General features: G+C 37.1%; 2 protein-coding genes across 2 annotated transcripts in view; both read right to left on the reverse strand.

Moving 5' to 3' along the window:
• The window catches only part of ppih (peptidylprolyl isomerase H (cyclophilin H)), a 29,195-nt gene extending 24,208 nt beyond the window's left edge, over positions 1–4,987 (reverse strand). The window contains exon 1 of the mRNA XM_052108440.1: positions 4,818–4,987. Within this exon, the coding sequence (XP_051964400.1) occupies positions 4,818–4,883 (66 nt within the window). The 5' untranslated portion in view covers positions 4,884–4,987. The remainder of the gene's footprint in view (positions 1–4,817) is intronic.
• Positions 4,988–9,585: 4,598 nt separating this feature from the next.
• Positions 9,586–12,107, reverse strand: LOC127630715 (NADH dehydrogenase [ubiquinone] 1 alpha subcomplex subunit 7-like). The gene is made up of 4 exons (XM_052108441.1): positions 11,959–12,107; positions 11,154–11,203; positions 9,824–9,961; positions 9,586–9,707 (listed from the first exon to the last, which is right to left on the reverse strand). The coding sequence occupies exons 1-4, from the start codon at positions 12,007–12,009 to the stop codon at positions 9,632–9,634; spliced, it is 315 nt and encodes a 104-aa protein (XP_051964401.1). The 5' UTR covers positions 12,010–12,107; the 3' UTR covers positions 9,586–9,631.
• Positions 12,108–16,834: the final 4,727 nt, after the last annotated feature.

Below are 16,834 nucleotides of genomic sequence, written 5' to 3' on the forward strand. Positions count from 1 at the left end.
TCCTACCCAGTCTGTTGCTAAGGTTTCATCTACCATCTTACAGGAAGGCCTAAGTGTAAGACTTCCAACCTCGAAATCAGAAATGAACCAACTTATAACTGATGTAAAATTTATAATTTCAAAGGAACTGGAAAGAGTCAAGGCTACCTTGCTGTCCGAGGTGGACATGATGCTTAAGCAGTTCCAGCTGGAGATTCATCGGGACATCACAGCTCTCCTGTCCCATTCCCACCAGAACCTGCAACCACACTCACCAGGGAATTGCCCGCACTTGACTCCAGCTTTCACAACCATCCCATCGTCAGCCCAGCATCCTACCAGCATCACAAGATCCAACCATAACCTCTCACTTCTAAGCTGTATTCCTCCCCTTCAACAAACAGTCAAGCCTTCACCACCATCCAGTCATCCGTCATGCCACCACCAAGCAACCAACTCTCAGGCACGTACACTTCAACCACCACAGACAGATGTTCCTAAAAACAGGGTTCACATCACTGCAAACCTTGTTCCAAGAGTCATTCAGCACTATCATGCCAACACAGTGAGTGACCATGGGGGAGTGACCATGGGAAAACACCCAAAGACCTGAGGTGAGCCGATGTTCTTTGCCAACCATGGGTTGTCTTGTCATGGGGGGGAGAGTGTGGCGGAGCAGGACTACGCACTGCCCCTTTAAGGATCCTCCACCACTACCATCTAAAATGGCTGCTTGATTGATCACCAGGTGACAACACTTTTGTCAGCAATAAAAGTAACCAGGAAGATGGTTTAAAGGGGGGTTGTCACAACAGAAAGAGAGATTAGAGACTGGAGTAGGCTGAAGTTTTGGTGTGCCAAGCTGGGAGTTGAGGAAAAAAAAAGGTTTGTTCTTGTGTACAGCGACGTGGATAAGGACCGCGATTGGAGAAGAGCCGAAACAACGAGGGGACGAATTCCTTATTTCCTCACTTAACTTATTATGTTATATTTGTAATGTGATATTTCTGTTGGTATTTATTTCTGGTATTTTGTTTGAGTCTTTGACTCCTTGCCTTTTGTTTACTGTTTTCTTTGTTAATTAAATACCCTTATGCTTTGTTACACTATTTTGTTATTGTTTTATTTCGTGTAATTGGTGGCTTTTAGAGCTATCCTGGCGATGAAATCTTTTTGACAGGCCTAAACCTGTCTGGCACCCGAATTTTGGACAGTTAAAATTCATTTAAATTTAGTTCAGGGGCCGCCTCCGTTACACACAACAGATTGATAAATAACACAAACTCAAGGCGCTTACCTCTTACCGGAGTTTCCTCATTGGGGAGGACATACTGTTCAAAATAGCAGAGGACTTTGCAGTTTCTATTAGGGCTGCACAATTAATGGAAATAAAATCGAAACCGCGATATGACCTTGTGCGATTATTAAATTGCAATGGGCTGCAACTCCCTCTCACGCTTAGAGTAACAGAAGTGATCAGAGTTCGGTTCCGTTTGTTTACCTGCACTAAACACTTTATTTACACTAAACTGGCGCATCCTGCGTGAAGCATTTTTTATTATCATCTGCGGTAGCAGCATCTCAGTCTCCGCAAGGCACAGGTATCATAATAATAACGCAGAATACAAGATGGGGTATAATTCAAACATCTTTATTAAATGATTGCTGAACAAACAGTATTAACAGTAACGCCTGTAGAGTCCAGAAACATATCTTCGTTCTCCTGCCATTTGTTTAACTCACGAGAGAGCGTCACCCTTATTACACTCCCCGCGGAAACAAGTGAAAGCGGAACTAATATTACCAACATCCAACAAAATGAAAAGGAATATACATATAATAAATCTATATCAAATATTTAGTTACTATAATATAATGCATTGCTAAATTAAATAATAAAATAATTAATACAAATAATTAAATTAAATGGTGATAGGGCTGGGCAAAAAATACGTCGACGCAAAATATGCGCGTCGATTCGTCAGACCCAAAACAAAGATGGCGGCGCCGGAGAGTAGTAGCAACACGAGTGGCTCCTCAGACTATCAGAAGTGCAAGGCACTCGTTCCTCTAAAGTATGGGAATTCTTTTAAATTAAAGGAAACAATTCTGTGATATGTCGTCTTTGCAAAATGGAGATGGCCTTCCATTCTAGCACCACGGCAATGCACCAGCACCTGAAGAGGCGCCACGCACCCGCGCACACACACACACACACACACCGTATTCTTAAGGTGAAAGGAAAGTGTCAGAGTGTAAGTTGTTATTTGCATGTGAATGAAGATGCTTTTTTTCAGTATGTTCAACATAAATGTTGAATTCTGAATGTTTATTTTCATTATTTATTTTTTGTTGGAAAAGCACTTTCTGTATTAGCTTAAAGCCCTCAAGTTTACATTGGTTACTGTATTCTTTCAATTGCTCTAAACAAGTATTTTGGGTGACCTTTTTATTTTTTTATTGAATGCTAGACATCAAGTTGTTGTTATTTTATTCTGAAAGAAGAATTACAAGATGCACTTTTTTTCAGTAAGCTAGGCCTATGTGTTTTCAAGGCTTCGAGGTTTTATTGAATGCTACCTCTGACTAAGAATGCATTACTTTGCACTTGTATAGTCTTTTATTTTGGAATTTTAAGAGCAATAAACATATATTGCAATGTTAAGGAATTCATTTTTTTTCATTCAGATATGTAAATCAACATGTATAAATTGCTATTAGTCAATCAATGGGGAGATAATCGAATCGAAATCGAATCGGACTGGGAAAATGAATCGTTAGATTAATCGATGCATCGAAAAAATAATCGCTAGATTAATTGTTTAAAAAATAATCGTTTATCCCAGCCCTAAATCGTGACAAACTAACCAAAATTTAAATGTAATTACACCAATGGGTTATCAGTTCAACTTCAGTTTGACATTAAGCCTCATTCTTTAGGACAATCTTATATACAGTAAAGAATCGTTTGTATAAGGTCTTTAAGGCCTAGAATAAAGAGTAACATTTATATTTTGAAATTATATTTTGTGATTACTGAATTATTCAATCAAACCAACATAATTTTTGACAGCAAAAACAAGGCAACAACTATGGTTTTACCAACAGGGAAATTTAGTTAACAGTGACATTGAGCAGAAAGCTTACATTTAATCAGTTTTGAAAGAGCTGCTGATAAAACTTAAATGATCAGCATTGATTGATGAGATGAAAAGAAAATTGGAGATCGGTATCAGAAGTTAAAAACCTGATTGGAGCATCCATAATATTCAAGTTGACGGTGTTTCAAAAACGAATGATGATGATCAGTGGGCTGAGACCCTATCACAAAATGGACAAAAACATGTACACGGTGGATGGTAACATTTGGATATGAAGACTTTGTTTCACTGTTTATATATTTATTTGTTTGTGGTTAAACTGAAAAAAGGTCTCAATTTGGTTATTTTTAAGAGGGCTCAAGTGTGAAACCCCAGCAGCCTTTTTGCAGTTGAACATGTGGAAAACATTGCCATCACAATCGCAATATTTTTCAAAATAAACGCAATATGACTTTTTGTCCAAATTGTGCAGCCCTAGTTTCTAAGGAGAAAAACTCCTGCGCACTAGCTACCGTGAAATAGGGACGGCTATTTTTCCACTGAGAAAATAGGATGAATTTCACCAAAATGACATTATCTTCAGAAAGCTGACTAACACAATACAGCATCATCAACAGGTGATCTTACAAATTTCATATCTCTCTCTCTCTCTCTCTCTCTCTCTACACACACACACACACACACACACACACACACATACACACATCCTTGTTTCTCCAATAACTTTTTAGAAACAGCCATGATACTAGTTCTAGTGTAATTTTTTCATTACTAACAAAGGCTTGGACGCATCATTTGGTTTGAACCAGCAATGGTAGATTCTGATCAATCACGTAAGAAAGTAGTTCCACGCACAAATGCTTTTTTTAATGACAGTACTCTGTTTTTCCTAAAAAAAAATATATATATTTACTTGTTCATTGAACTGCTGTATAAGCAATATCAGTTGCAATCATGCTATATGCCCCTAAATCAGCACTGCTGTGAATACCTACTGAATCACAGCAGTGCTGATGTAGGGCCATATTGCACTCTTGCTCGTGTCATATTGCTTCATTGTTTTCTTCTATTTGACTGCAGTCTATTATAGCTGGGGTCTAATGAACCTCAAACACAAATAGTGTTACTATTGTGGACAACTATCACCTTATTGAAAAGTGCATGCCTTTTTATGGTAAACCAGAGTTAGGTCAAAGAAAATTATTAAAATAATTTGAATGGAAAATAAAGTTTACTTTCAGAAAAACTAATAGACATAAAGCATAGGGGTCTCTTGGACCCCAAACAGAAGAAAGAAAGATGCTAGTTAAGTGTCAGTAAATGTTGTGCAAGCAGCTGAACATGTCATGCATATAGATATACATTATTCATGAAGACAGCAAGCAGGTATCAGTTTCTTTTTACAATATACCGAAGCAGTACAGATGGTATTAAATCAACTTAATCGGATTTATGCTACAGACTCACTATATCTTGTCTTGTCTTAGGATGTGTGTCAAAACCTATTGAGCTGACTACCTAGAGAGCATTTTATAGCATCACAGACTATTGCGACCGTTGTTTATTATGAATATTATAAATGCGACGTGCAGTATCAGTCTCTATGACAGCGGACTCTACACCCGTCCATGATACCCAACATTTTAGCTCAGTAGGTTTTGAACCACAGCCTCAGTGTGATGTCGTTTCAGTTAGCTGACGTGCTAATGAGAAACAGCAGCGGGATCTGGAACTTACTTGCCCTCCGACGGTGACGTCGAAAAACACGATCGGGTTATTGGGGTTTGAAGGCTGAACGTTCATAGCTGTTTTCGGGCTTATAAGAATCCAGACAGCAGAAATGTGAGCTAGTAATGTTGTCCACGTTACACACCATGAGTTTGAAAGGAAGGAACGATTCAAAAAGGTCCACCTATGACGTCACTACGGCAAATGAGAGAAGACATTCTAAAGTACAACCAGAGACCTTGTATGGTTTTTAGACTAAAAATAGCATAACGCGGCAGACCGGTAGACAAGAGACCGTCCTTTTTAATGGATTTCTATGGACGAGATGCTTCAGTGTGTTGAATAAAATGCTTTTTTGAGGAAACAGACCTTAATAAATTAGTCGACTGCCCGCTTATCTTCAACATGTTTTACACAAAAAAACTATGTGTCGAGTTTATAGCAAAAAAATAGCTGTTTTCGAAGAAGAGACACCGACCATTTGCGACAGTTAGGTGTCCGTTTACGGCTCTTCCGATTCCTTTGTATAGTATCCGCAAACGGTGACTTACTGCCGTAACACGCTTGTTGACCGTTACGCTCTTTCCTACGATAGAGCCGTGGAGGTTTGTTAAGTAAGTAAAGAATCTCTGATACTTCGATAAATACTCCATTGGGTCGTTTTCGAATCTCATGGCGTGAGACATTTGTTCCATAACTAAATATAATCGTTTAAATGTGTTTATTCCAATGATTGTTATCTGATATGCAACGGGGAATACCCCTCAGCAATCTCTATGAAATTATTATTTAAAAATACAATTTGTGGTCATCAGAAACGCCTGTGATTTGTTTCCTCAGTTACGGTCTGGATCATGCTTTACATCTGAATAATGGCAAAGAAACTTTAGACATTGATTTGAAAAACACTCTGAAAAGTAAAACTCCCGACCAAGTTTCAAGCTGTTGCGTGCTAACTGACTTTTTTTATTATTTAAAGCAAAAGTATGGAAGACAGATTCTGCCAATTTTTAATAAGTGATAATGAAAACCTGATTAACCATTTCATTATTAAAAAGTGTCCGCAAAAGATGTGCCAATATTAAAAATAGAATTAAGTGATTTGATTTTCATTTCATAAAACAAAACTTTTACAAAGAATTTCATTAATATTCATGCAATAATAGCAACATAATTAAAATGTAAATACAAAGTTTTAATTTTATTTTTCAATTTATGTTTTATTTTTCAATTTTCATGTTCAAATTACAACATATACATTTTAGGTTAATGAGTGCGTGGTGCTCAAAAGAGGATACTTTAAAACAGTGCTTCTCACATTAGGAGGAATACACAGCATCAGTGATCAGCTACATCAGCAAGTGCATTGATGATGTCACTTTCTCCAAGACCATCACCACACGCTCCAACCAGAAGCCGTGGATGACTGCGGAGGTGCGTGCGCTGCTGAGGACCCGAGACTCCACCTTCAGAGCTGGCAACAAGGCTGCCCAAAGAACAGCGAGGGCCAAACTGTCCCAGGCCATCATAAAGGCAAAGCGTGCACACGCCCAGAGAATCCACAGTCACTTCCAGGACAGCGTCAACACGCGGCGCATGTGGCAGGGCATCCAGGCCATCACCAACTACAGGACAACATCAGTTGCCTGTGACAAAGATGCCTCCCTTCCAGATGCGCTGAACGACTTCTACGCTAGGTTTGAAGCACAGAACGACGTGGTGGCGAGGAAGACCACCCCTCCTCCCAAAGACCAGGTGCTTTGTCTTACCACGGCTGATGTGAGGAAAACTCTACGTAGAGTCAACATTCCTGGCAGAGTGCTCAGAGGATGTGCAGACCAGCTGGCAGATGTTCTTACTGACATCTTCAACATCTCTCTGAGCAGCACCTTCGTTCCAACGGGCTTCAGTGTCCTGCCTCAACGACTACTGTCCCATCACACTCATGCCCATCATCATGAAGTGCTTCGAGAGGCTCGTCATGAGGCACATTAAGACCCAGCTGCCCCCCTCACTAGACCCACTGCAGTTCGCGTATCGTCCAAACCGTTCATCAGACGACGCCATGGCCACCACCCTCCCTCTGGCCCTCACCCACCTAGATAAAAGGTGCAGCGGCTAACAGACTGGTGTAGACCTGTCTCTGAATGTGGACAAAACAAAAGAGATGGTTGTTGACTGTAGGAGACCGCACTCTGCTGAACATCGACGGCTCCTCTGTGGAGATTGTCAAGAGCACCAAATTCCTTGGTGTTCACCTGGCGGAGAACCTCACCTGGTCCCTCAACACCAGCTCTATTACCAAGAAAGCCCAGCAGCATCTCTACTTTCTTCAATTGCTGAGGAAAGCACATCTCCTACCCCCCATCCTCACTAGATTCTATAGAGGGACTTTTGAGAGCATCCTGAGCAGCTGCATCACTGCCTGGTTTGGGACTTGCACCGTTTTGGACCGCAAAGCCCTGCAGAGGATAGTGAGGACAGCTGAGAAGATCATCGGGGTTTCTCTTCCCTCCATCAAAGGCATTTACAAAAAACGCTGCATCCACAAAGCAACCAGCATTGTGGATGACCCCACACACCCCTCACAGAAACTCTACACCCTCCTGCCGTCTGGCAAAAGGTACCGAAGCATTCGGGCCCTTGCGGCCAGACTGTGTAACAGCTTCTTCCCCCAAGCCATCAGACTCCTCAATACTCAGAGACTGGACTGACACACACACACACACGTGTCCTGAGTTGCACTTTAATTATTGTCACTTTATAACTGTCTGCTACCTCAATAACTGCTGTGTATAGAACACTATCTAATAGTAAGTTATGTTTACATTTGGCATTTTTAGAAACTGTCGGCGCTGCACTGTCTCTCACTATGCCTATTGTCTTGTTCATTTTTAGTACTTTTTGCACACGTTTGCATGTGCACTTTATATAGGTATGTTATTTAGTCTGTGTAGTCTCATGTGGTTCTGTGTTTGTCCTATGTTGTTTTATGTAGCACCATGGTCCTAGAGGAACGTTGTCTCGTTTCACTGTGTACTGTACTAACTGTATATGGTTGAACAACAATAAAAACCACTTGACTTGACTTGACTAGGGGGCACAGAGAGGTTGCAGGGTAGATGTTGGTAGATTCTCTGTGTATTTCCGTGAAGCCGAGAATCCACCATGCAGCTCTTTTCGGACCACAAGAGTTGTGATATCAAGTTCATATTTAAAAATCTAAGCAAGCATTATAGAAAAATGCAGTACTGATTTTTGTTTCGTCAGCCAGCTGAATAAATGATTCATTTATTCAGCTGGGTGACGAAAACAATAATCAGTGAGGCATTTTTCTGTAATGCTTGCTTGGTATTTTTACAATCTCGAGGAAAGACTGACCATTTTTAAATATTATAATATATTTAAAACAATTTTTAAATATTATGTAATTTTTTTACATAATATTTATATATAAGTTAATAATGAGTTAAATTAATGTGTTAAAGAATCTGCATGTGTAAATATATTGTATTTAATGTGTAAAAGTATAATAAATTAATCTGTGTTTTCTCTAAATGTCCCTTCACTGCAAGTATTATAAATACAATATATTTACACATGCTGACTCATTAACACATTAATTCAACTCATTATTCACTTTTTTTTTTTTAAATAAGCAAATAAATAGTTTAGACTTACACAAGCACATTTTTGTCTTGAACTCTTTTACGACAGCTTAAGAACATGGTTTATTTTCTCCTGTAGATGGCAGCAGAGAGTATGTCCAGTGCCGACATGGGCCAAGTTAGGAATGGCGTACTACCATACTACTCTTACTATTTCTGCCATAGACAGATATGGCAGAAGTATTAAGAGTAGTATTAGTATGCCGTTTCTAACTCCGCACGAGACTAGTGTATCTGCAGAACAAAAATACGCCTTTTCCACTCAGTGGGCGTTTTCAAACCGGGATGGGCACGATTTGCCTACTACACTGAAATTCCCTACTTTTATTGGGTAGTTCAGAAACACACATCCTGGTTTGATAATGCCTACTGATTACTACGTTGAGATTCCCTACTTTCATTGGATAGTTGAAAAACGCCTATCCCGATTTGATAATACCCATAGATTGAGAAACGCCCATTAAAGATCCGCAGAGACCAGGCCAAAACCGACAAAGCTAAAATATTAATAAAAAAATAAACAAACACATAAAAATTAAATCATTGTAATATAATATAAAATATCTTTACAGTAAACCTTTATGACTTTCAATAAGGTTAATAATCTTTATAAAATAATACATTGAAATCATAAAAAAACAATGTAAAATAAAATAGTAGTCCTCAATACTATGCTTCAGATTATTTTTCCAATTACAATAATTGTAAAAATATATAATTAAATAATGCTATAGGCAAAAAAAGCAAATGGGATTGCCTTATTTAAATAGCCTTGTCCAATTTGTTATAGTGTGTGTATATATATATTTCATTGTTTGTGTGAAATCTTAATATAAATATCTCTTGATACTGTGAATTTGAAGGATCTTCTGTGAAAAGGTCATTCATTCAGGGTCTTTTCCCGGTGGGCCGGCCACGAAACAGGGCCGAAATGGGCAACTACCCACACACACACACACACACACACACACACACACACACACACACACACCACCAAATAGACAGCACTGGAGCAGCAGGTTTCTTTGCTTATATATATATATATATATTTTATGTGTGATGACTGCAAGAAATACAAAAGCATAAAATTACACAGACAGAACACTAAACATGTTTATGTACAGATCTTTATTATACACATTTAACATCATAAATCTAGTCAACACTTAGCGGAAGTTCCTTAGCTGGGGTCCCAGGCAAAACAGGGATTTTGGGTTTTTCAGAAGCCCCACTGTGAACACAAAGAGATTTATTACATGGTTAACAAGCCAGAAAATACATATACCGGTAAAAGGGGTGCAAAAGTACCCTATTATCCCCCCACCACATTACGTTATATCAACCAACCTTCCAGCTGTCAGGGCCTTCTGAGAAGACATGACAACAGTTGGCGGGACTGACTCTCTGCGTCCATCTCTCTGACAATAGTAGTTATTCGCAAATTTATGGCTGGGTCCAACAGGAAGTTTGGGAGGTGGTTGAGTCCTACATCAATGAAATAAACTATAAATCAATACAGTTAAAGCTTGCATTCTTCATTATCATTCAAGTGGTTCGAAATTAATCTCATTATATTTTAAATCTAGAAATATATAGGTAGTTGACCATTTTACGTCCTATTAATTTAAGTTGAAATATGGAGCTACTTCCATTATCATTTATTCAGTCCTGCCAGATCGAAAGAGAGATTTTCAGCATTAACAAACATAAAAGAAGGAAAAGTTTTCCTCATTTGTGTGGATACTAGCTTATGGGAGTCTATCTGTTGAAAACACAGTGTGACATGCTTTAATCCATCTAAAACTACTTTGAACAGGGCCTGGGTATCTCAGCGAGGATTGACGCTGACTACCACCACTAGAGTCACGAGTTTGAATCCAGGGTGTGCTGAGTGACTCCAGCCTGGTCTCCTAAGCAACCAAATTGGCCTGGATGCTAGGGAGGGAAGAGTCACATGGGGTAACCTCCTCGTGGTCATGATTAGTGGTTCTTTCTCTCAATGGGGTGTGTGGTAAATTGTGCATGAATCGCAGAGAACAGCACAAGCCTCCACATGCTGGGAGTCTCCGTAGTGTCATGCACATCGAGCCATGTGATAAGATGCGCAGATTGACGGTCTCAGAAGCGGAGGCAACTGAGACTTGTCCTCCACCACCCGGATTGAGGTGAGTAACCACACCACCATGACAACCTACTAAGTAGTGGGAATTGGGCATTTCAAATTGTGAGAAAAGAAAAAAAAAAAAAAAAAAACCTCTTCTAATCTTTGATACATGTTTGTATTGTAATTATTGTACATAGATTTTGAATGACCTCATATTTATGGCAAACTAAAACTTAAAATCATTTGTCACACCACAGGACCATTTAAATGAACTTGAAGGAACAAAATTTATAAAAAACTTAAAAAAAAAAAAATCTTGAAAGTGCTGACAAGTGACAGCAACTAATAACATACTTATCCATATACAAATATAGCTATAAATGAAAATCTAAAATCATAATCAGAGGTCCATCTATCAACAACCCATACAGAAATAATAATATAAATATTCAATATTAATACCAATGTAAATTTAATAAATTCAACAAGTATAACTTTGATGCTAACTAACAATAAACAATTTTATGTGAAATACAAGCACAAGCACATATTCAGGCAGGTCTGCATAATTACCTCTTTGAAATTTCAGTGTACCGAAGCTGTAGTTTTGATTGCAGATTTTGCTGTAAGACACAAGAAAGATGACTGTAAGGAAAGGCAAGTCAGATTTTGACTCTAAAGTGCAATGAATCTGTGTTTTCTCGAGCATGTTTTCTCTAAATGTCTGTTCACTGCAAGTTTTCACATTTTTGTTGGGGCATTGTTGTAACATTTGTTTCAAATACATGAACATTTACAATTACAACACATTACTTACAATGTAAGGTGCAAATCCATGCTTTGATATTTGTGTTCAATACTTTTTACATGTTTGCTTCATAACTGTTTTACTGTTAAGGCCTTTAGGCTGTTTATTAAAACGTACCTCTTATATTAGAGCATGACATGTAGTCACAAAAAAAGTTTAATGAGCTGTATCTTTTTTCCTGGGAAATAACTGGAAATGCTCAAGAGCAGTTTTTGCACTTTAGACTTGAAGGTTTTGTGTTTATCTAAAAACTGGCTTTCTGAACATTGAAAAAATAAACCTCCCCTGAGAAATGTTATCAGGAGAAAAAAAAAAAAAAACTGTGACAACATGCCCCGGTGTTCCCTACTATAAAAATGATAAAAATCGTAAAAACAGAATCTATGCAGTTATGAGGACATATATACATCAGTTGACAACAAACGAAATAGGCAAGTTGGCACATCGAGCAGCGCATACACATGCCTTTAAAGCGTTTTGTTTACACGTTGTTATATCACATCGATATGTTCGTTTAAGCACGTCTTGACAAGCACGCTTAATACATGAATAAATTCTGCGTCATCTCACCCCTGACAGATAATTCCTCAGTTTCTGTATAATCCTCGTCGCCGACGCCATGTTCGATGTCAAGGTGAAAGCGCTGTTCACTGTCAAACTGTTACTGAATCAGTTTTGTTTTGACAACACCGCCTTTCTTAGAGCGAGTGACTGATACTGAGTCAGTTACAGCAGCAGAAAGAGGACTAGCTCTTATTCTCTGTTTCACTGAACGGTCTCACCCGAAAGCCCAAAGGAAACTCGCGCCACCTGCTGTATCAAAAGCAAAGGAAACAACTGACGAAGGTCTCCACGTGCAAGTGAAAAATTATGATTTCATTAAGTTAGCTAAAGATTTAAACAAAACAATCAATTTTATAATTTTTATTGCAGCCCATAGGCCTACATAATAATAATTATTATTATTATTATCATCATTCAAAATATACGTAAACATATCATATAACGATACAATAAATTATTAGTTGGCACTGTGTTTCTAATATAAATATTTAATTATTTATATTTTAAATGTTGATTAAACCCTAGAATGTATTTGTGGGTAAAAAATGACTTTGTGTCTCCAGGTATTCTTCCATTCAGTTTTCTTCTGTCACGTGAACTTATTTTTGTAAAATGTAGGTGAATATTTTTTCAAATTATAAGAGAATTTCCATGACATTCCTTAAAATGCCTTCTCACAAAAAGTGCATTCTTCGTATTCAATGCTTCTGAAAGTCTTCAGAATTAAAAGATAGAGTTGATTTTACAATTGAAAAATAAGTAGTTTTATAAAGAATAAGCATCTAGATTTTACCTGGGTCTTTTTTTAACCATATATATTTTAAAGAGGGGTGAACTTACATATATGTTAAAGGGTTAAGTCATCTCATGAAACATCTGAAGGCAAACAAAACCAATATATTTCCCCATTAGAATAGAACAGATTTTATACAGCTGAAAAACAGATTGGCCATAATTCAAAGAGCTCCAGGCTTTAAAGTCCTTGATTTAACTTTTTCATTAATAGCAGGTTTGGATGGCTCATTATTATATTATATTATATACTCATATATATACAGACATACACCGATCAGCCAACATTAAAACCACCTGCCTAATATTGTGTAGGTCATAGCATTCTGAGCTCACTGGATGTTTTTTTTTTTTGGTTTTGGCACCATTCTGAGTAAATTCTAGAGACTGTTGTGTGTGAAAATCCCAGGAGATCAGCAGTTACAGAAATACTCAAACCAGCCCATCTGGCACCAACAATTATCCATGCGATTATCTAATCAGTCAATTGTGTAGTGCAGTGCATAAAATCATGCAGCATGGGTAAAACATTTGATCTCAGAGATTTGGAGCGTGGTATGATTGTTGATGCCAGATGGGCAGGTTTGAGTATTTCTGACACCTTTTCCCTCCCAGACACAGGCGGAATGTTGTCATGGACCATGCGCAACACGGACAGGTTAAGGCATTGCGCACCGTCTCCAGGATGCGAGCGGGGTCTGAATTGGGGTGGCAAAACACCCGCCCTTGCCTCAAAAATGTTAGAAGGGTTTCAATCTCTCACTGGGTGGCAGGAGCCACCACTGCCGGATCAGGTGACCTGCCACCGACCACTAGCAGATGGGGAGATGACAGTGGTAAGACCTGCCAGTCCGTACTGGCAGGTGGCATCCACCTACTGGCAGGTCACGTGACCATCCACTTCGTCAAATGGCTGAAACCATTGACAACTGTCATATTTACGAGGATTTTTAATCTCTTAAATTCGGAGCTTTGTAAATAGATTTTTCTCCCTTCCTTCTACTGTCACTCCAAGGAATTATAATCATTTATTCTTATGGAACTTATCTTGTATATAATCATGGATCTAATGCTTTTACAGAACTTGCCTTTAAAGCGGTTGAATTACCATGATCAACGGCCCACCGCTGTGAGCTCTGAACTCTGAACTTTGCATTCCTCCTTCCACTCTCTACAAGGAATTCATTTATTCTTTTATGGGATTTATTAGTCTTAAGAGCTGTCTAATGACCATGATAAGGAAGGAACATCCGCTCACACTGGTCAGTAAGTTCAGCTAGCCGCTATTGCGTTTAACCGTGATTTTTGCCTATATTCTTTACATTTTCACTCCAAAAGAATAATATAATTTTGGTCATATGGATCTTTTCTTATGCATTAAATGTATTTCTTTGTTTAAAAAAGCTGTCTAATGACCGTAATCCCAACATATGGATCTATTCTTATGCCTTAAAGGCATTTTTCTGTATTTGTCTGCAATGAAAGCTGTCTAATGTCGGTGATCCAACTGGCAGAACATTTCCGCTCGTAATGGTTGGTCAGTTCAGCCCGCCGAGACTGCGTTTAATAAACCCGATTGTTGCAATATTTCTTCCATTATCACTCTTCGATGAACGTGATCCCAGCTTGCTGAACATTTCTGGTAGTTCTGAGGGCCGAATTTCCTGATAATGATGGATCTTAGCTCATAATAACGTTTTCTATGTTTCTCTAGAATTTAATTTCTAATAAATAGAGTGGCCAGTTTGTACCAACTTGGTCATGCACACAAATCTGTGTGTTTAATTGATTTAGGCCGAATTATTATATCATTGACTGATTGTTTATTTTTATTTCCTTTATCTTTATATGTCTTTTATTTTAAATTGCATAATTATTGTTATGAATTATTTCAGAAAAATGGGCCCACAGGTAGGCTATATTTATATAAGTAGACCTAGAAATTATGTTTATTTAAATATAAATATAAAATAAAACTAAATTATCATAAAGCATAACGTTTAAGAATGTCAAAATAAATGTAACTGGATTAATTGAATGAAGTGTGATTTCGCAATTGTCCTGCAGGTGTCAGTATAACGATATTTAATCGATATTTCTAAGATTCGTTCTACTTATACATACGATACTTTTGGGAAACGAGGCCCTCTTTAGTCAATGCAGCCGCTCGTGCGTTAAACAACCCAGATTTTGCAATCTCATTCCATTATAAGTTCCATTATAAAGATTTCAATTTATGCTTCTGGATCTATTCATATACATTTAAGACTTTATTGTTTTTATGTGCTTTTGAAGCTGTCTAAACGCTGTGATGGTTAGCCAAGCCAAAGCCAATATAATGTTTTATGTTTGAGTATTATTAATTGAGTATTATTATTAATAATAACAATATTAACTAGAAAAGAAAGTTCATCGAGACAAACTTTAGTTGGCATGAGGTAGGGATAAGGTCTAGTGGTGGCTCAATGGTTAAGGCTCAGGGTTACCGTTCGAAGGTCGGGGGTTCAAGCCCCTGCACCACCAAGATCTTAATCTTGAAGATATAAATATTATAAATAAATAAATAAATAAATATAGATATAATAAATAAATAAATGAATATAGATATAAATATTGTATATACATATCAATATTGTAAATGCAGTCATTTAAATACATTTGATTAAATTTGATAGAAATAAAGATTTAATAGAGTGGCCCTCTGCATTTTAAGAGACAGATAGAAATAGAGATTTGATAGAAAAGAAGCATAAAGCATGTTAAGGCCCTCTGTTGGTGGCTCATATTTAAATTTTGACAGTTGGTCGCTCATCTGAACATTCCATCAATGTAAGTGAATGGGATTTTTCCAGTTTTTTACATGTTAATGTTTTTTTGACATGTTATTAACATGTCATTAACAGATGAGCCATCATTGGTGGCTCATCTGAACATTCCATCAATGTAAGTGAATGGCATTTTTACAGTTTTTGATCATCCGCTGTGGGAAAACCGTAAGTCCGATCAGTTAGAAAAGATTCGAGACACTATTCGAGATTAGTCTGAAGGTCTGTGCCGAGTTTGGTGCATGTAGCTTAAAAGCTCTAGGACGAGTTTGATATAGAAATTTCATCAGTACAATATCAGTAAGTTGGCTCTCACAAGCCAACTTAATAATAAAAGTAATAATCATAATAATGATTATTTTTAAATACTTTTTCTAGTCTTTCATATGTATTTTATGTTATGAAATATAACATGGTTATTGCTAAATTAATTAATCATTATGATTGCAAAATAAATAAATAGACCTAATATGAGGCAACTAATTACATTAACATTTTACATTAATGAACAAACACTCTTATCCAAAGCGACTTACAAAATGAGGAAAATAAACAACATAAGTGATTCAACTCATTCATTCTTTTTTTTAAGAATGTAGGGTTAAGCGCTTCTATCAAACCTCTGGATGAACTGATTCTTATGAACTATTGCATTATGAATCATTATTTATTGATTTTATTATTGTAAATACAGATTATTTTGTATTGTATTTATATAAATTATTTATTTGACTATAATTTAAATGTAAATTGCTGTAAAACAAAAAATAAATAAATACATAAATAAATAATAATAATAAGTGTTTTAGTAGTCCATTGGCTGAGTCTGATTTAAGTTTGCATTTTTGAAGGGTAACAGGAAGTGAGACTGTACAGTCCAACAAATTGAGGGAATAAGTTTTAACCTTGCAAACAAAATATTATGGTCACTACCAAAACATTACAGTCACTAGCGAAACACCTAGTGTTTTTTCAAAAATAAATGAGCATTTTGATTTTGATGAAAATAATATACTATATGTATAATGACAATGTTATGGGGGGAAAACTTGAAAATCTTAAAATGTTTCCAACTCAGAGTTTGAACCAATTGACATCGTAATTGTTCAATTTGAAACCCATAATACACATACTGTATATTCCATTGAATTTGTACAACCCTTGATAATATTTTTTCCTGTATCAAATGTACTGTACCTCTGGTGTCATGACTTTCAAAGCATAAGAAGTGCATAATAATTCAGACTTGAACAGCACCCAAACAC

The sequence above is a fragment of the Xyrauchen texanus genome, chromosome 37, assembly GCF_025860055.1.
Source record: "Xyrauchen texanus isolate HMW12.3.18 chromosome 37, RBS_HiC_50CHRs, whole genome shotgun sequence".
Taxonomy (NCBI): Eukaryota; Metazoa; Chordata; class Actinopteri; order Cypriniformes; family Catostomidae; genus Xyrauchen; species Xyrauchen texanus.

Excerpts from the sequence above, each read along its gene's own strand:
- LOC127630715 (XM_052108441.1), bottom strand. The coding sequence starts at position 12,009 with ATGGCGTCGGCGACGAGGATTATACAGAAACTGAGGAATTATCTGTCA. Across the intron at positions 11,204-11,958 it reads TGAGGAATTATCTGTCAGGG|CAAAATCTGCAATCAAAACT; the intron begins GTGAGATGACGC and ends TGTGTCTTACAG. Across the intron at positions 9,962-11,153 it reads TACACTGAAATTTCAAAGAG|GACTCAACCACCTCCCAAAC; the intron begins GTAATTATGCAG and ends TCATTGATGTAG.